This window comes from Chrysemys picta, chromosome 5 (assembly GCF_011386835.1).
Source record: "Chrysemys picta bellii isolate R12L10 chromosome 5, ASM1138683v2, whole genome shotgun sequence".
NCBI lineage: Eukaryota > Metazoa > Chordata > Testudines > Emydidae > Chrysemys > Chrysemys picta.
In genome coordinates, this window is record NC_088795.1 from 145,565,978 (window position 1) to 145,586,100 (window position 20,123).

Sequence of the window (20,123 nt, forward strand, 5' to 3'; positions counted from 1 at the left end):
GGGTCTCGGGGGCCGCGCGGAGGGTGCAGCGGGGTTTCGGGGGCTGCACGGAGGCTGCAGGGGGTCTCGGGGGCCGCACAGAGGGTGCAGGGGGGTCTCGGGGGCAGCGCAGAGGGTGCAGGGGGCTTTTAGGGGCTGCACGGAGGCTGCAGGGGGTCTCGGGGGCTGCGCGGAGGGTGCAAGGGGGTCTCGGGGGGCAGCGCGGAGGCTGCAGGGGGTCTCAGGGGCTGCGCGGAGGCTGCAGGGGGTCTCGGGGGCTGCGCGGAGGGTGCAAGGGGGTCTCGGGGGCCGCGCGGAGGCTGCAGGGGGTCTCGGGGGCTGTGCGGAGGGTGCAGGGGGTCTCGGGGGCTGCGCAGAGGGTGCAAGGGGGTCTCGGGGGCTGCGGGGAGGCTGCAGGGGGTCTCGGGGGCTGTGCGGTGGGTGCAGGGGGGTTTCGGGGGCTGCGCGGAGGGTGCAGGGGGTCTCGGGGGCCGCGCGGAGGGTGCAGCGGGGTTTCGGGGGCTGCACGGAGGCTGCAGGGGGTCTCGGGGGCCGCACAGAGGGTGCAGGGGGGTCTCGGGGGCAGCGCAGAGGGTGCAGGGGGCTTTTAGGGGCTGCACGGAGGCTGCAGGGGGTCTCGGGGGCTGCGCGGAGGGTGCAAGGGGGTCTCGGGGGGCAGCGCGGAGGCTGCAGGGGGTCTCAGGGGCTGCGCGGAGGCTGCAGGGGGTCTCGGGGGCTGCGCGGAGGGTGCAAGGGGGTCTCGGGGGCCGCGCGGAGGCTGCAGGGGGTCTCGGGGGCTGTGCGGAGGGTGCAGGGGGTCTCGGGGGTTGCGCAGAGGGTGCAAGGGGGTCTCGGGGGCTGCGGGGAGGCTGCAGGGGGTCTCGGGGGCTGTGCGGTGGGTGCAGGGGGGTTTCGGAGGGTGCAGGGGGTCTCGGGGGCCGCGCGGAGGGTGCAGCGGGGTTTCGGGGGCTGCACGGAGGCTGCAGGGGGTCTCGGGGGCCGCACGGAGGGTGCAGGGGGTCTCGGGGGCCGCGCGGAGGCTGCAGGGGGTCTCGGGGGCTCCGCGGAGGGTGCAGGGGGTCTCGGGGGCCGCGCGGAGGCTGCAGGGGGTCTCGGGGGCTCCGCGGAGGGTGCAGGGGGTCTCGGGGGCCGCGCAGAGGGTGCAGGGGTTTGCTGCACTGGCTCTGGGCCTGGAGGGAAGGGCAGGTGAGGAGCCGGTGAGGAGCAGACACCGACCCAGCCAGCAGCACTTGTGAATGGGGAGCAGCCGCTCACCCCCAGGGCACCCGCGGGCGCTGCACACACAGTTCGGCAGTGCATGACCTCCCGCCATCTCTGCCCCTCCAGGGACACTGCAGTCGTAGGCTGGGCAGAGCCATTGGGAAGGGGAAGAGGTGCAAGCAGCCATCTTTAGCAGGAGACACCGCCTTGGTGCAGGGCGCTGCCTCGGGGCGGAGGACACGGGGGGGCAGCGGTGCTGCACGGTGCATTGCGGGCTGGCAGCAGCAGTGGCAGGCCCTGGCTCGCTGTGCGCCATGCATGACCCGCCTGAGGCAGGGGCTGAGCCCAGGGTCCCTGCTGGGGGCGTGGCCCCGTAGGGTGACCAGATGTTCCGATTTTAAAGGGACAGTCCCGATTTTGGGGTCTTTTTCTTACATAGGCTCCTATTACCCCCCACCCCGTCCCGATTTTTCACACTTGCTGTCTGGTCACTCTAGGCGTGGAGGGGAAAGGCCGGAGCGTGGAGAGCGGGGCCGTGGGTAGAACTCACCCTCGCACGCCATTCCCGGGCCACAGGGAGCAGCGCGATTGTGTAGTGTGAGCGGGGCCAGCCCAGGCCGCGCCCGGCGGGAGAACATCTCCTAGCAAAGCAGCCAGTCTGGTAGAAAACCTGTCAGGGACGGAGAATCCACCTCGGCCCTGGGGCCATCGCCCCAGTTCTCAATTCCCCTCAGGGGTCAACAGTTACCCCTGGTCGCCAGGCAGCTTTTCAACGGCCAGCGTGGGGGGCTGGAGCCAAGGCCTGTCCCCAGCTCACAGTCCCAGGGACAAGCGCGCCCAATGGGGGCCTGTAGCACTCCCAGCCCCCAGCCCCAGAGCCCTTGAGCGGGCACCTCCCAGGGGCAAATGAACACGGCCCTGGGGAGCGGGAGACGCAAGGACACCCCACCCACCACCACTCAGTCCCCCAGCCCTGACACCGCTCTGCCCCCCAGTCCCCAGTCACCACCTAGACCAGACACCACTCAGCCCCCCAGCCCTGACACCGCTCTGCCCCCCAGTCCCCAGTCACCACCTAGACCAGACACCGCTCAGCCCCTGCTCCCCAGCCCAGACACCACTCAGCCCCTGCCCCCCAGCCGTGACACCGCTCTGCCCCCCCAGACACCGCTCAGCCCCCCAGCCCTGACACCGCTCTGCCCCCCAGTCCCCAGTCACCACCTAGACCAGACACCGCTCAGCCCCCCCAGCCCTGACACCACTCAGCCCCTGCCCCCCAGCCGTGACATCGCTCTGCCCCCCAGACAACGCTCAGCCCCCCCAGTCCTGACACCGCTCTGCCCCCCAGTCCTCAGTCATCACCTAGACCAGACACCGCTCAGCCCCCCAACCCAGACACCGCTCAGCCCCCCCAGACACCGCTCTGCCCCCCTAGTCCCCAGCCACCACCTAGACCAGACACCGCTCTGCCCCCCCAGCCCAGACACCGCTCAGCCCTTGTCCCCCAGCCGTGACACTGCTCTGCCCCACCCAGACACCGCTCAGACCCTGCCCCCCCAGCCCAGACCCACTCAGCCTGATGCTGCCCCCCAACACTGCTCAGCCCCCCCAGCCCTGACACCGCTCAGCCCCCCCCCCAGATCAGCCATCAGCCAGCCCCCCGAGCCCCACCCAGCGCCGGTACCTGGGCCCAGGGGCTGAGCTCTCTGAACGTGGGCCCTGTGCCCGGCTCGCAGGGCCTGCAGTCCAGACCTGCCCAGACAGGGCTCATAGCAATAAAATCTGCAGCCCCACCCTGCAGCTGGGCATCCCTGCCCCGCTCAGCTCTGACAGGCTCTGTGGTGGCCCAGTGGGCCGGTCACCCCCACCCAGGGTGGCCCAGGCGGCAGCCCAGGGAGCACCACTCACCAACTCCATACTTCTCCTTCTTGGTGGGCAGCCAGGGGGCCATTGCAGCCAGCCCAGCCCAGCCCAGCCCAGCCCAGCGATGCGACCGTCCCCGCGCGGTGTGGCAGCCAGTTCCTCCCGCTGAGCTGCCAGGGTCACGTGCGTCTCACCGGCTTGTGCAAACCTTCCTGGGCCACTTCCTCTAAGCACAGCTGGGCTCTGCACAGAGCCTGCAACCGGCCCCTTCTCCCCAGCCAGATCCGAGTGCGCCCGATGCAGAGACCCAAGGGCTGCGGGACACCAGCGAGAGACGCCCCCAGCCCCAAGTGCCAACGGAGCAGCCAGCTCCTGCATCGAGTGCAACAGGGCACCTAGGGGCTCACACTGGGGCCTTTCCCTGCTAGGCCAACAGAGCCAGCCCGGCACAGGGAGTGGGAGCCCCACGGAGCCAGCCCGGCACAGGGAGTGGGAGCCCCACGGAGCCAGCCCAGCACGGGGAGTGGGAGCTGGGCTCTGGTCCCGGGGCCCCACGGAGCCAGCCCGGCACAGGGAGTGGGAGCTGGGCTCTGGTCCCGGGGCCCCACGGAGCCAGCCCGGCACGGAGAGCGGGAGCTGGGCTCTGGTCCCAGGGCCCCACGGAGCCAGCCCGGCACAGGGAGTGGGAGCCCCACGGAGCCAGCCCAGCACGGGGAGCGGGAGCTGGGCTCTGGTCCCGGGGCCCCACGGAGCCAGCCCGGCACGGGGAGCGGGAGCTGGGCTCTGGTCCCGGGGCCCCACGGAGCCAGCCCGGCACGGGGAGCGGGAGCTGGGCTCTGGTCCCGGGGCCCCACGGAGCCAGCCCGGCACGGGGAGCGGGAGCTGGGCTCTGGTCCCGGGGCCCCACGGAGCCAGCCCGGCACGGGGAGCGGGAGCTGGGCTCTGGTCCCGGGGCCCCACGGAGCCAGCCCGGCACGGGGAGCGGGAGCTGGGCTCTGGTCCCGGGGCCCCACGGAGCCAGCCAGGCACGGGGAGCGGGAGCTGGGCTCTGGTCCCGGGGCCCCACGGAGCCAGCCCGGCACGGGGAGCGGGAGCTGGGCTCTGGTCCCGGGGCCCCACGGAGCCAGCCCGGCACGGGGAGCGGGAGCTGGGCTCTGGTCCCGGGGCCCCACGGAGCCAGCCCGGCACGGGGAGCGGCAGCTGGGCTCTGGTCCCGGGGCCCCACGGAGCCAGCCCGGCACGGGGAGCGGGAGCTGGGCTCTGGTCCCGGGGCCCCACGGAGCCAGCCAGGCACGGGGAGCGGGAGCTGGGCTCTGGTCCCGGGGCCCCACGGAGCCAGCCCGGCACGGGGAGCGGGAGCTGGGCTCTGGTCCCGGGGCCCCACGGAGCCAGCCCGGCACGGGGAGCGGGAGCTGGGCTCTGGTCCCGGGGCCCCACGGAGCCAGCCAGGCACGGGGAGCGGGAGCTGGGCTCTGGTCCCGGGGCCCCACGGAGCCAGCCCGGCACGGGCTGTTGAAGTTCCCTGTGCTCCCTGGAGCGTCGCTCGCTCTGGGGCTGATGCATGAGGATGCCCCCAGTGATTTCAGGCCCGACAGAGTTTGCGGCGCCGGCGCTGGCATGGCTGCTCCTCTGCGGCTGGGGGGAGCTGAGCCAGGCCCTGGGCCGTCCGCAGGCCCCTCAGCCCCTGCTGCCCTGCACACCCGTCCCACAGCTCCGCCTGCTCCTCTCACAGCCAGCCAGGCAGAGGGGCCTGTTTGGAGAGCGGCATGGGGGGAGGGTTTCCTGGTGCTGGCAAGGGGTCCCTTGTGCTCAGAGCCTCCCGATGCCAACAGGCCTCGGGCAGCAGTGCTGGATGGGCAGTGCAGCAGCTCCCATGCGGGGGCTCATGCTCTGCCGTATGGGGCTGGGCACGCTCGCCGCCTGGTCCCAGCAGGGCTCTGACCCCTGGTGCCTGAGGGTCCCTCCCCATGGGCACCTGGAAAGGGGTCCTGCCTCCGTCTGATGCTGTTACTAGCCATTGCCATTCTACCCAGTGGGTTCCTCCTCAATCCCACAATGCCCTGGGCCACCCCTCAGCAGCTGGTGGGAGATCCGGTATGGGAGGAGTGGAATGGGTCACAAGGGGAATGGAACTGTGTGATTCTGAAACCCCCATTCCCTGCCCTGCTCAACCAGCCAGGGGCTGGCACCCCCTGAGGAGGAAAGGGCCCAGGGCCCATTCCCACCCCCTGGGCCAGCCAATCCCCTGCCCTCTGGCCTAAGGTAATAGGAATCACTTGTGAGCTTAAGTCATTGTAGGGATTGTTCTGTGAGCGCCTGTGCACAAGGGTAAGTGGGGGGTGCTGTATTAATGCAGAGGAATAAAGGGGCCCATAGTGTCAAAGGTGTTCACATGGCCCCGGCACTGTCCAGCATTAAACAACGTTAAACAAGGTTTGGGGTTCAGTCTACACCGGCCTCAGCCTGCTTAGTCCATGGCAAACACGCCATTAAACAGCCTTTTAACCTTTAATGAAAGATACACAAAAGAAGCAAAAATAATCAAAGTTTTTGAAATATAAAGTCTCGAGTAAGACTTTCATTTTAATGTCAGCAGGGTCAGCATGAGCTTCCCCTGACGTCTAGTGATGGGCTGGGGAAGAGGACGTCAGGAGCCAACACACCCGCTCTGCCTAGGTGCACAGTCTCATGGGGCCGCTTTGCCAAATGGTGGGGTTGGGTTGCACGTCACTTTGTTATCGGGGACAGGGCACTAAAGGATCGTTATCCTTGTTGTGTGACTCGGGCAGCGGCACTGTACTTGGCAGGCCCTGATTGAGGGGTTCCCCTCAGCTGAACAGTGCCTGCTAAGCAGGGGCAGGGGTGCCAAAGCCCAGCAGAGATGACAGAGGGGAGGATTAGGTGTTTCTCTCTAGTGGTGCGGGGCCGGGACACCACATGACTCTCCCTCTCCCCACTGTGTGATCACAGAGCTGACTAAGGCTATATCGACACTAGCACTTTTGTTGGTATAACTTATGTTGCTCGGGGTGTGAAAAACACACCCTCCAGTGACCTACGTTTCACCGACAGAAGCACCGTGTGGACAGCACGACGTCGGCAGGAGACACTCTCCCACTGACAAAGCTACCGCCGCTCACTGTGGGGGTTAATGATGCTGACGGGAGAGCTCCCACCTGCCAGCGTAGAGCAGTACAGGGGAGACCTTACAGCAGGGTTGCTGTAAACTCGCGAGTGTAGCCAGCGCTTAAGCCTCAGTTGAAAGTCTTGTGTTGTGGCTGACGAGAGATGAAATCAGTGATAACAAGGCCAAAGCATGAGGCACGTGATGAGACAGTGTCTCTGGGGGCAGGGCGTGCCCAGATGGCACTAGCAGGGAGGCTCCCCCACTGACAGCTGAGATCGTGTTAAGTGCTGGGACCCCAGAGACGCCAATGGCTGCAGTGGTGGAGTGAGTGGCGGTGGAGTGGCCGACAGCAGAGCAGAGCAAGTGACGGCGGAGCGAGCCGAGGTGCCTGCCGGGGTGGGAGGTGAACTCACGTGACTGCTCCTCTGAACTCGGGGTCGTCACTGACAAAGGACAGTAACTGGGACTGGGGTGCGGTGGAGGAAGAGGGGAGTGGCACATTGCAGGAACTTCTGTTTGTTGGACTTTCTCACCGCAAGGTGAGAACCTGAGTCAAGGGACACTGCCCACCGTGCTCTGGGGTGGGTGTTTTGCTCATGGTCACATGTTTCTGAATCCTGCTTGCGGCATTTTCCCAAATGAAGGCTGGGTTACTTTCCAGTTTGATAAAAAGTTTCTTTTCTACACACACTGATTAAAGGCGCCCAGGGATGGTGGGTAATTGTCCCAAGTCACTGGGTGGGGGTGTAACCCACACACCTCCTGGGCGTGGTCTTCTGTCCCATCTAGTGGCATCCAGACCACTTAGCAAGAGAGAGTTAAAAGAGTCTGATCTACGGCCTTAGCTAACAGCCAGTTGGTTTTTAGCTCATGCAGTAGAGGCTCATGCACTAAGCTCCCGAAGTCCCTGGTTCGATTCATCCTGCCGATGACTGGGGTCTGTCGGTGTTACAGGGGCTCGAGCCGGTTCTGTGCTCTATTATTAAAAGAGAACCCCTAGATATTAAACCCAGCCCTGGTAGCTGCTGAGTCCACCTGGCCGAAGGGTGACATTAACTACAGCTTTCAGAGTAGCAGCCGTGTTAGTCTGTATCCGCAAAAAGAACAGGAGTACTTGTGGCACCTTAGAGACTAACAAATTTATTAGAGCATAAGCTTTCGTGGACTACAGCCCACTTCTTTGGATGCATATAGAATGGAACATATATTGAGGAGATATATATACACACATACAGAGAGCATAAACAGGTGGGAGTTGTCTTACCAACTCTGAGAGGCCAATTAATTAAGAGAAAAAAAATCCTGAAAGATGATCCTTTACTCTCACAGATCTTGGGAGACAGACCTGTCCTCGCTTACAGACAACCCCCCAACCTAAAGCAAATACTCACCAGCAACCACACATCACTGAACAAAAACACTGACCCAGGAACCTATCCTTGTAACAAACCCCGATACCAACTCTGTCCACATATCTATTCAAGTGACATCATCATAGGACCTAATCACATCAGCCATACCATCAGGGGCTCGTTCACCTGCACATCTACCAATGTGATATATGCCATCATGTGCCAGCAATGTCCCTCTGCCATGTACATTGGCCAAACCGGACAGTCTCTACGCAAAAGAATTAATGGACACAAATCTGACATCAGGAATCAAAATACTCAAAAACCAGTGGGAGAACACTTTAACCTGTCTGGTCATTCAGTGACAGACCTGCGGGTGGCTATAGTACAACAGAAAAACTTCAAAAACAGACTCCAACGAGAGACTGCTGAGCTAGAATTGATATGCAAACTAGACACAATCAACTCCGGTTTGAATAAGGACTGGGAATGGCTGAGCCATTACAAACATTGATTCTATCTCCCCTTGTAAGTATGCTCACACTTCTTATCAAACTGTCTGTACTGGGCTATCTTGATTATCACTTCAAAAGTTTTTTTTTTTCCTCTTAATTAATTGGCCTCTCAGAGTTGGTAAGACAACTCCCACCTGTTTATGCTCTCTGTATGTGTGTATATATATCTCCTCAATATATGTTCCATTCTATATGCATCCGAAGAAGTGGGCTGTAGTCCACGAAAGCTTATGCTCTAATAAATTTGTTAGTCTCTAAGGTGCCACAAGTACTCCTGTTCTTCTATTAACTACAGCCTTATTCCCCTCCCTTTCGCTGGGGCCTGTAGAAAGGAAACCCCCTTGTCTGACAGTCTGTTAGCGGGTAGCCAAGATGGTCCCAGCTGTCTCTTTGGGGAACAGAGCCAAGACTGGGGAGCTGGCAGGGAGCTGTAGATGTTGAGGCTGCCGTCCGACCCCGTTTCCTAGAAGACAAAACAAGACAAACGCACGCAGCACGGGGGAGACAAGAACATCTAAGAGCGAAAAGGCAGCGTCTGTCTCTGGCATCGATTTGGTCCCCCTGTTGCTGGGAACGTGTGGTGAGGATTTTAGCTTGAATCAAGTCCAGCTTGTTAAGTTTTAGCTACTAGGAAGATTTTTATCTTTATTTCTCTTGTGCCCATTTCTGACTGTAATGCCTTACACTTGCACTCACTTCAAACCTACCTCTTTGGAGCGAAATAAACTTGTTTTATTTTTAATCTAAACTAAGCCAGTGTTGTGTTTGAACTGAGCTGTTTGGAGCAGCAGCGGGTCCTGTGGCACCTTTGAGACTAACAGAAGTATTGGAGCATAAGATCTCAAAGGGGCCACAGGACCCTCTGTTGCTTTTTACAGATTCAGACTAACACGGCTACCCCTCTGATACTTGAGCTGTTTGGGTAACTCCAGTTAAAGCAGCGACTGTTGGACATTGCCCCTTACAGGGGCAACAGCCCTCTACTGTCTGAGCTGCCCCGGAGAGGCTGGACGGTGCAGAACACACGTTTTTGGGACAATCTGGGACTGGGAGTGTGTTGGTGTCACCCTGCAGGCAGTAACCAAGGCTGCTGGAAGCCAGTGGGTGGCTGTTGTGTTGCTGGAGTCAGAGCCACCGGACCAGGGCTGTGACTATACACAGACACTCAGGGTGGGACCTGCTGTTTGTGAGCGGCCCAGGCTGGGAGCGACAACAACACAGCCTTGTGAGGCACCCCGGCTGCAGGGCAGAGGTGACACAGCCCCTCACTGGTCTGGATTGCACCCCGGAGTGTGACAAGCACACGGGCTGATCAGCCACTCTGGGTCCTGGCAAACCCCCCAGGGCATCGCTTTTAGCTGCAGGGCTGGTCACATGCTCACAGCCATGTTACACAATGTGCAGTCTTGGCTGGCTACGCCAGGGTCTGATTAGACAGAAGGAAAAAGAGAGAGGAAATAAGGTGGGGAAGGAAAAGAACCCATTGGGGGGTGGGGGTGTCACAAAGTCTCCCATCCCAGATGGTGTCCATGAGTTAGCCGGAGGGGTGGGGTCATCTGGGTCCCTCTCTCTGGCCCCGGGTGGTCAGGAAGCTCTCAGGCTTAGGGCAGAGATGGCCCAGGGCTCCAGGAGATGGGGGGGTGGCGGCCACAACAGTGAAGTTCGCTCCTTCCCCTTCTCTCCTCTCTCAGTTGCCAGCTTCCCCCCTCCTCCCCCGCCCCGGTCTCCTTCTTCGGAACCTGAAACGGGAAGTTGGGGGTGGAATCAATTCATAGCTCCCGAGGCCAGCAGGGACCCTGTGATCACCTGGTCTGACCATCTGCAGAACACAGGCCAGGGCCTGGCCCCGAATTACACCTGGAGCAGAGCTGTGAGACAAACAGCCAGGCTGGCCTGAAAAGTTGCCTGTGATGGAGAATCTACCAGGCCCCCGGTAAATGGTTCCAGTCGTTAGTTCCCCTCCCTGTCAGAAACGTGCACCTTATTTCCAGTCTGAATTCGTCTGGCTTCATCTTCCAGCCATTGGATCGGGTTAGACCTTTCTCTGCTGGACTGAAGAGCCCATGATTAAATATTTGTTCCCCATGTAGGTACCTATAGACGGGTGTGATGGGTTTGGTCACAGAAATTCCCTCAAGACTGTCACTAGATGTGCTGGGATACCACTGAGAACACTCCTCCTCCCCTCCCCCCCCCCCCCCCCCCCCGCCAGACAAGGCTTCTCTCCACTCCCGTCTTGCTGAGCTAGACACACCAGTCAGCTCCAGCACAGGCCAAAAGGTTGGGCCACGGCCCCCCTGCAGCTCACAGAAACTAAGATTCCCTTAGCCCAGGGGCTTCTCAGTTAACAAGGACTTTCCCACCACCCAGTAGTCAGTCTTTCTGGGAGCCTAAACCCCAAATACATCCGTTTTACTCTGTATAAAGCTTATACGGGGTAAACTCAAATTGTCCGCCCTCTATAACACTGATAGAGAGATGTGCACAGCTGTTTGCTCCCCCAGGTATTAATTACTTACTCTGGGTTAATTAATAAACAAAAGTGATTTTAAGTATAACACGTAGGATTTAAGTGGCTTCAAGTAATGACAGAACAAAGTAAGTTACCAAGCAAAATAAAACAAAACACACAAGGCTAACTTAATACACTAAGGATCTAGTTACGGATACTAACTTCTCACCCTAGATGTTGTCTCAGGTACAATCCTTTTCAGACCAAAGCTGTAGTTTATGGCCTGGGTCCAGCAATTATTCACAACCCCGTAGTAACAGTCCTTTGTTCCAGTTTCTTTCAGGCATTGCTTTGGGGTGGAAAGGCCATGTCTTGAGCCAGCTGAAGACAAAATGGAGGGGCTTCCATGGCCTTTTATATTCTCTCTGTTGTGGGTGGAAACCCCTTTGTTCTTTTGTGCAAAATCACAGCAACAAGATGGAGTTTGTAGCCACCTGGGCAAGTCACGTGTCCATGAATGATTCAGCTTTTGGCAGGCCGACACCATCGTTTACATGTTAGTTTGAACGTTCCCAGGAAAGCTCAGATGTGGATTGGCGTCTCCCAAAGTCCATTGTAGTCAGGTTTCAGAGTGCTAGCCATGTTAGTCTGTATCAGCAAAAACAACGAGGAGTCCTTGTGGCACCTTAGAGACTAACAAATGTATTTGGGCAGAAGCTTTCGCGGGCTAGAACCCACTTCATCAGATGCATGAGGTGAAAAATACAGGAGCAGGTATAAATACATGAAAGGATGGGGGTTGCTTTACCAAGTGTGAGGTCAGTCTAACGAGATAAATCAATTAACAGCAGGATACCAAGGGAGGAAAAATAACTTTTGAAATGGTAAGAGAGTGGCCCATTACAGACAGTTGACAAGAAGGTGTGAGTAACAGTAGGGAGAAATTAGTATTGGGGAAATTAAGTTTAGGCTTTGTAATGACCCAACCACTCCCAGTCTTTATTCAGGCCTAATCTTATGGTATTTGCAAATTAATTCCAGTTCTGCAGCTTCACGTTGGAGTCTGTTTTTTTGTCGTAGTTAAGTACTCCCAATTATTTGAATAGTCCCTTCACAATATGTTGGCCAAACCTCCCTTATGTGTTTCCTACAGCAAACACTTCAAATACAAGCATAGAGCCAGCGCTCATAACTTCAGATATAAAAATGATACATGCATATGAATGGGATGAATATATTCAGTAGATCATAACCTTTGCAAAGATATGTTAGATGGCATATCTAGCAGAAAGCAAATTCCAGTTCTGTTATATTTACACTCATAAGCATATTTCCATAAACATATGGACAGCAACGTCACAACGGGGATCAAGTATCAGAGGGTAGCCGTGTTAGTCTGAATCTGTAAAAAGCAACAGAGGGTCCTGTGGCACCTTTAAGACTAACAGAAGTATTGGGAGCATAAGCTTTCGTGGGTAAGAACCTCACTTCTTCAGATGCAAGTCACCCCTTAACCTGCTCTTTGTTCAGCTAAACACATTGAGCTCCTTGAGTCTCTCACTATAAGGCAGGTTTTCTTTAATCATCCTACTGGCTTTTCTCTGCCCCCTCTCCAACTTCTCAACAGCCTTCTTGAATTGTGGGCACCAGACCTGGGCACCAGATCCCAGCAGCAGCCGCCCCAGTGCCAAATGCAGAGGGAAAATCACCTCTCCACCGCTCCTCAGGATTCCTGTTCACGCATCCCAGGATCGCATTAGTTCTTTTGGCCACAGTGTTGCACTGAGAGCTGATGTTCAGCTGATTATCCACCATGACCTTCAAATCCTCGTCAGAGTCACTGCTTGGCAGGAGAGAGCCCACAGCCTTTACGCCTGGCCTGCAGTCTCTGTTCCGAGATTCAGACATGTACATTTACCTGTGTTCAAATGCACAGTTTTTGCTTGTGCCCAGATTACCAAGCGAGCCAGATCGCTGTGTCGCAGTGACCCGTCCTCTTCATTAGTTACAACCCCCCAATTTCTGTTTCCTCTGCAAACATGATCAGTGAGGATTTGATGTTCTCTTCCAGTCATTGATACAAATGTTAAATAACTCATCCCCTCGTTATTTCGTCCACAAATTAGACCTAATCTTGTTATACCAATAAAAACTAGCAGGATCTTATTAAAGGGGACAAAGGGACAAAATAAAGATGCCACATTTATTATGATAACAATTTGATTTATGACCAATAACTAATATCTTAATCCTTATACACACACATTATACCTAATACCTACACACACACACACACACACACACACACACATCCATCAGATGTTCTGCAGCTGCTGCATAGTTACCAGTCCTGCTTGAGTCTGTGGCTTGAGTTTGCAGCTTGGGTTCGTAGCTTGTGGCGGTAACTGGCCAGGAAAGCCGGGCACAAGGACGAGCTGGGTCTCTGTTGGGCGCACCGATGCCCTTCCATGTTGGCAGCAGAATGTTACCCTCCTCCAAAGTTTTCCATCTCACCCATCCTTTTTGTAGGCTTTAGTTTGAATCCAGAGTCTCTAGGTCTTGCTGTGTCACGCTGCCTTCAGGTTTGGTGATTGATCACCTGGCAATTGCAGACATGACTTTCAGACTCGGACCGGGCTTTGATCTTCCTTCTATTGGACCTTTTCTTTTTAGGAAAAAGAACAGGAGTACTTGTGGCACCTTAGAGACTAACAAATTTATTAGAGCATAAGCTTTCGTGGACTACAGCCCACTTCTTCGGATGCATACAGCTTATGCTCTAATAAATTTGTTAGTCTCTAAGGTGCCACAAGTCCTCCTGTTCTTTTTGCGGATACAGACTAACACGGCTGCTAATCTGAAACCTTTCTTTTTAGGGTGGATTCTTCTTACTTTGTTAGGGCTCTTGTCTGCATCTTCAGCCGTTGGTGTTTGAACTCTATTTCATCAGGACAGGCTGGGGCTGGAGGTTGATTCCATCATCCATACATCCCTCATTCACACATCTAAACTAAACTAATAAGATTACAGCAGGGTTTGCAAAAATGAAGGTTGCAGTAAGCCCTTACAAAATGGAGTAAGCGTTTTAAAATGGGGTTTGAATTACAATATGGGAAACAGTGAACAGAAGTTACAATATAGACAAGTATAATGGATGGCAAACAGTGACCAGAAGTTACACTGTAGGCAAGTGTAATAAATGGTGAACAGAAGTTCCAATACTGAAACAGGGCAAGTCTCAGTGATTTAAGCAGGAATTGGATTGATAGTGAAACTTACAAAGGCAGCTGACTGAACAGCTATGGCTCTTAACAAGCATCTTAACTGTTAATTAGCCAGTTATTGGGGTAACCGGTTTTATGAATGAATATTGTTTCATTCATAAAACTTTACTTATGAAGTTACATTAATAAAGTGAACAATTAAAAACAATTTCATTCATCAGTTCTACAATCTCCAACACACCAATTGTGGTCCACTGATTTCCAGTCCTACCCTTTTGTTCACCAGCCATGATCTTAACACAGTCTGTGCGTTGCATCAGGGGGCCTGTTTGTTTGAACTGATTCAGTCTCTCCCTTTTGCACCTTTCCCCATCTGGTGGGACCCCTTGTGACCTGGCACTCATGTCTTACAGAGAGCTCACTGAGACGAAGTGGGGATTTTCCCTTGTTATGTTGTATGTGAGTCTTACTGTTGAGTCTATGTGAGTTCTACTGTTTTGCATGAATACTGTCATAGAATAGAATCATAGAATATCAGAGTTGGAAGGGACCTCAAGAGGTCATCTAGTCCAACCCCCTGCTCAAAGCAGGACCAATTCCCAGCTAAATCATCCCAGCCAGGGCTTTGTCAAGCCGGGCCTTAAAAACCTCCAAGGAAGGAGACTCCACCACCTCCCTAGGTAACGCATTCCAGTGTTTCACCACCCTCCTAGTGAAATAGTTTTTCCTGATATCCAACCTGGACCTCCCCCACCGCAACTTGAGACCATTGCTCCTTGTTCTGTCATCTGCCACCACTGAGAACAGCCGAGCTCCATCCTCTTTGGAACCCCCCTTCAGGTAGTTGAAGGCTGCTATCAAATCCCCCCTCATTCTTCTCTTCTGGAGACTAAACAATCCCAGTTCTCTCAGCCTCTCCTCATAAGTCATGTGCTCCAGACCCCTAATCATTTTTGTTGCCCTCCGCTGGACTCTTTCCAATTTTTCCAAATTTTTCCACTGTGTGTGCCTCAGTTTCCCTGTGTGCTGCACCAATACCTTGGTGGTGGAAATAGGGGTGTGTGACTTTGGCTGAGACCCTTTGGGGCAGGTGAAGCTGCTCCAGCTACCTGCACGTATGATGCCCTTCGTAACCTGAGACCCAGGAAGGGGATGCAACCAGATGACGACCAGGTGACTCTGCCCGGGAAGCGAGACAAAGAGCAATGGGAGTGTCTGAGGTCGGGTCGCTGGAAGCTGGCAGTCTGCTTGGGGGAACTGTAAGAAGGGGTGTCCAGGGCTTCTGGCCCAGGACTCCCCAAGATGGACTTGGCTGAAATTCACTGATTTCTGTGCTAACAAGTTCTGTTCTATGCTGTGTTCCTGTCGACCAATAAACCTTCTGTTTTACCGGCTGGCTGAGAGTCACGTCTGACTGCGGAGTGGGGGTGCAGGGCCCGCTGGCTTCCCCAGGAGCGCCGCCCGGCCGGACTCGCTGCAGGAAGCACACGGTATGAGAAGGGGATGCTGAATGCTCCGAGGTCAGACCCAGGAAGGTGGAAGCTGTGTAAGCTTCTTGCCCTGGCGACAGTCTGCTCACAGAGAGGAGGCTACCGCAGAGACCTGACTGGCTTCATATGCAGTAGATCCAGAGCACCGCTCAGTGACTCTGTGACAACTGGTGTCAGCGGTGGGATAAACAGCACCCCGTGAACAGAGCATCCTGCAGTGTGTTACTGGGGAGCACTAAAATGAAGGGGGATTAGCGAGAGACAGGCGCGCTGGAGGCTCCGAGAGGTGCGGTTCCAGGAGGCGGAGGAGACTATGGCTTAACCCCAAGAGAGTGGACCCCCGAGAAGGGCTGTTGCACTGATGTGTTCCTCCCAGGGACCGTGGGGAGCTAAGAGAGCACAGGCCTGTGAGGCCATGATCACTTGGGAACAGCGTGGAGACGGCCTGTAACCATCTCCTCAAGAAGGACATTTAGAGCTGCGCATCGGAAAGCTCACTAAGGCACAGCTGATTGCTCAGCTGGAAGACGCGGATTGCTCTAAGGAGCCGGTTCCCGACCCAGCTGGGGCCGCGAGAGAGACTGGGAGCAGCCGGGTGTCCCGGAGACCCATGTCCCTGACCTGCCGGAGGTCTCCACCGGGTTCCCCGTCGGTGGATCTGAGACGGATGGAATTGGAGCTCCGCAGCATGGGGCAGGGATCTCTAGCAGGAGGGTTCTCTGCCAATTGAAGTCACTAAGACACAGGATTTGGGGACTTCATCAGCAGAGTCAAGGAAAGGGTAGGGACGGTTTTGTGGCCTGCAGCATGCAGGGGGTCAGACCAGATGATCATAATGGTCCCTTCTGACCTTAAAGTCTATGAGTCTATGGAGCTGAGATTGAAGGACTCAGAGGACCGTGAGAGACAGGGAAGGCATGAAGCAGAACAGCAGGAGAGACAGCGGCAGCATGAACTGGCAATGGCTGAGCTGAGAGGGACCCGCCCAGGGGTGAGTGGGGATGGACCCCGGGGTGCCAATTCCGCAGGGAACCTCGACACTAAATTGCTGCCCCAGGTTCAGGAGGGGGGAGATATAGATGCCTGTCTCGGCCTTTGGGAGGCTGGCAATTGGAACCACGCTGGCCCTGTGGAAAGGCTCCGGTATCTAGCCCCCTTCCTGGGTCCCAAGGCCACAGAGCTGTTTAGCCAGACGGGTGGTGGACGGGCTCCTAGGGTTACCATATCTCTCAAATAAAAAAAGAGGACCCTCCACGGGCCATGGCCCCGCCCATTTCCCCACCCCTAACCCCGCCCCAACTCCGCCCCTTCCCCCGCCCTAACTCCGCCCCCTCCTCCCTCCCACTCCCAGCCAGGGGGAAAGGGCTGCCCCAGTGCTACCAGCTTCACGGTTTGCCGGGCAGCCCCCAGACCCTGCGCCCCCGGCCGGCGCTTCCCCAGCGCAGCTGGAGCCTGGGAGGGGAAGCGCCCAGCCGGGGGCGCAGGGTCTGGAGGCTGCCCAGCAAACCGTGAAGCCGATAGCGCTCGGGCTTTGGGCAGCCCCTATGTCTCCAGACCCTGCGCCCCCAGCCGGGCACTTCCCCTCCGGGGCTCCGGCGGCTCTGCGTAACTTACACTGTATAAGTTACACAGAGCCGAAGAGGAGCAGAGTCCCCGCAGCTGGAGGCTCTGCTCCTCTTAGGCTCTAAGAGCCGGGCTGCCCCAGCGCTACCGGCTTCGGGCAGCCCCCGTGCCTCCGGACCCTGCGCCGCCGGAGCCCAGGAGGGGAAGTGCCCGGCTGGGGGCGCAGGGTCTCCAGGCACGGGGCTGCCCGAAGCTGGTAGCTCTCGGGCAGCCCGGTTCTTAAACAGAGCCTCCAGCGGCTGCAGCTCTGTGTAACTGACACTGACACTGTGTCAGTTACACACAGCCCCGGCGGCTGGAGGCTCCAGCCGCCCCCGCTCTATTTAGGAGCCGGGCTGCCCGAGCGCTACCAGCTTCAGGCAGCCCCCGTGCCTCCAGACCCTGCACCCCCAGCCGGGCACTTCCCCTCCCGGGCTCCGGCGGCGCAGGGTCTGGAGGCACGGGGGCTGCCCGAAGCTGGTAGCGCTCGGGCAGCCCGGCTCCTAAATAGAGCCGCGGGAGCTGGAGCCTCCAGCCGCCGGGGCTGTGTGTAACTGACACAGTGTCAGTTACACAGAGCCCCTGCCGCTGGAGGCTCTGTTTAAGAGCCGGGCTGCCCCAGAGCTACCGGCTTCGGGCAGCCCCGTGCCTGGAGACCCTGCGCCGCCGGAGCCCGGGAAGGGAAGTGCCCGGCTGGGGGTGCAGGATCTGGAGGCACGGGGGCTGCCCGAAGCCGGTAGCGCTCGGGCAGCCCGGCTCTTAAACAGAGCGGGGGCGGCTGGAGCCTCCAGCCGCCGGGGCTGTGTGTAACTGACACAGTGTCAGTTACACAGAGCCCCAGCCGCTGGAGGCTCTGTTTAAGAACCGGGCTGCCCGAGCGCTACCGGCTTCGGGCAGCCCCCTTGCCTCCGGACCCTGCGCCCCCAGCCGGGCACTTCCCCTCCCGGGCTCCGGCGGCGCAGGGTCTCCAGGCACGGGGCTGCCCGAAGCCGGTAGCGTTCAGGCAGCCCGGCTCTTAAACAGAGCCGCCATTTTCCCGGACATGTTCGGCTTTTTGGCAATTCCCCCCGGACGGGGGTTTGACTGCCGAAAAGCCGGACATGTCCGGGAAAAAGAGGACGTATGGTAACCCTACGGGCTCCCACTCCTGGCCCCGGCCTATATGTCTGCGTGGAGTCTCCTGGGCTCAGGCCCCTCGGACCCCCTGTGAGAGCGGAAGGTGGCGGTCAATGGGGAGACATGCCTGGGGTGGCGAGACCCTGGGACAGAGAGAACTGTTGTCAGGCCCCGGGTGGTGCAGCCGCAGATGCTGAGGAGCTGTGTGACCTGGGGGAAGGTCCCCGGGATGAAGCCCCTCGCCCTGTCTATGGCCCGGATCCCTGTGCAGACCCAGGAGGGGTTGGGCTGGCTGGCCATTGGGGTTCTCCAGGATATCAGCTGTAAGGTCCTGTTGGGGGGTGACGGTGTCTCTTTGGGACAGGATCCAGGCTCTGCTCCTGTAACGGCCGAGGATTTGAATTTGAATCCAGGGAACCAATTGGCTAAGATGGAAATGGTCAGTGAAAATGCAAATGACCTGGCTGGCAGGAGGGAGGGGCTGCTGGGCTCAGGATACCTGCTTGTCTGTAACCAGACCCCTGGGGCTGAGTGGGACAGAGAGATGCTCCCCACCCCCCTGCACACCGGAGAGGGGGCTCATGCTGGCTCTGATGCTGTGGGCAAAGCAGCGAGCTCACTGCCTGCCCTCACTGCAGGGCCGGCTCCAGGCACCAGCCTGGCAAGCAGGTGCTTGGGGCGGCCGCTCCGGAGAGGGGCGGCATGTCCAGCTATTCGGCGGCAATTCGGCGGACGGTCCCTCACTCCCGCTCGGAGCGAAGGACCTCCCGCCAAATTGCCACTGCAGATCGCGATCACAGCTTTTTTTTTTGGCTGCTTGGGGCGACCAAAACCCTGGAGCCGGCCCTGCCTCACTGGGATAGCAGGGGCAGAGCTGTGCCCAGGGGGATCGGAGACCCCAGCTGAGTGCGGGGAACCACAGCCAGGCCGGGACAGCTGCCAACCAGGGCTGCCGTGTCCAGAGGTGCAAAAGGCCTGGGACAAGGGTAAAGCAGCCTTGGGACCAGGGCCGGCGCAACCCATTAGGTGACCTAGGCGGTCGCCTAGGGCACTAACATTTGGGGGGTGGCGACCGCGGCGGCCGGATCTTCAGCCGCCCCGGTCGTCGTCGGTATTTCGGGGGCGGGACCTTCCGCCGCCTCTGTCGGGGGCGGCATTTTGGGGGCAGGAACTTCCGCTGCCTAGGGCGGCAAAAAAGCTGGCGGCGCTCCTGCTTGGGACACCTGCCTGTCACACAGGAGCCTTTTCAGAAGGTGGCCCTGGGCTTGGTGAGGGACGGATGAGGGGGAAGGCCTCCCCGGATGGGGAATCAGTGCTGGAGTATGTATTGACCTTCCGGGAAAAACTCGCTGAGCTCATGGTTCCGGCCAGGGAGAACCTAGCCAGGGCCCCAGGGAGGCGGAAAGTCTGGTACGACCGCTCAGCCTATGGCACCGGGGACCGGGTGAGGGGTCTCGTCCCAGTGAGGAAGAACTGCGTGGGACGGGCCCTTCACGGTCATCCAGCAGCTGGATGAGAACAATGTGGTGGAACTGCCCAGCCGGGCTCACAGCCACCGAGGGGACCAGGTCAACATGATGGAGCCGAACTGCGACAGGGAGAGGCTGGTCCTGGCCGTGTGTGGCCACGGGGAGAAGGGGGACGATCCCCTAGTGGGTCTCTTCCCTGAGACAGGAGCCTGGCCCTTGCTGGAATCAACTCCCCGCTCTGTCCGGCCAATCAGAGGGGGGCCAAGGGGGCATTTGGCCTGGGCCTCAAGCTCAAAGGGGGCCTCAAATTTAGACACTTGTTAATTTTTTGGCATTTGATAAGTTTGCAACTTGTTTTTATGCGTGTCCCTATCGGACCAAAATGTTGTAGTAGGAGGAGTTCATGTTTGTATTTTGTATAATTTAGAATGAAGGATATAATAATGTAGCTTGTATTAGATGTATTGATGTATGATTTGACCATATCCTGCCGGCCACCCTTTTTGAATAGCAGAAAGGAATGGCCTAAGGGGCCATTGGTAGAAATGCATCAGACAGGCTGCCTGTGTCTGAACTGCTGTTAAGGCAGGAACAGACCAGAACAGTCCTTAGGGCTTTTGTTTTAGGATAAGTTTTCATTACAGTATTTGCTATAAGGTCTTGTTTCTTATCTGCATTGCAAACAAAGTTGTGTAAAGTTCTTTTGTAATGTC

At 57.8% G+C, this 20,123-nt stretch overlaps 1 protein-coding gene across 1 annotated transcript in view; it reads right to left on the reverse strand.

Annotated features, from left to right (window-relative positions):
- Positions 1 to 3,232, reverse strand: part of LOC101941224 (dedicator of cytokinesis protein 2-like) — a 203,507-nt gene extending 200,275 nt beyond the window's left edge. The window contains exon 1 of the mRNA XM_065598509.1: positions 3,109 to 3,232. Within this exon, the coding sequence (XP_065454581.1) occupies positions 3,109 to 3,151 (43 nt within the window). The 5' untranslated portion in view covers positions 3,152 to 3,232. The remainder of the gene's footprint in view (positions 1 to 3,108) is intronic.
- Positions 3,233 to 20,123: the final 16,891 nt, after the last annotated feature.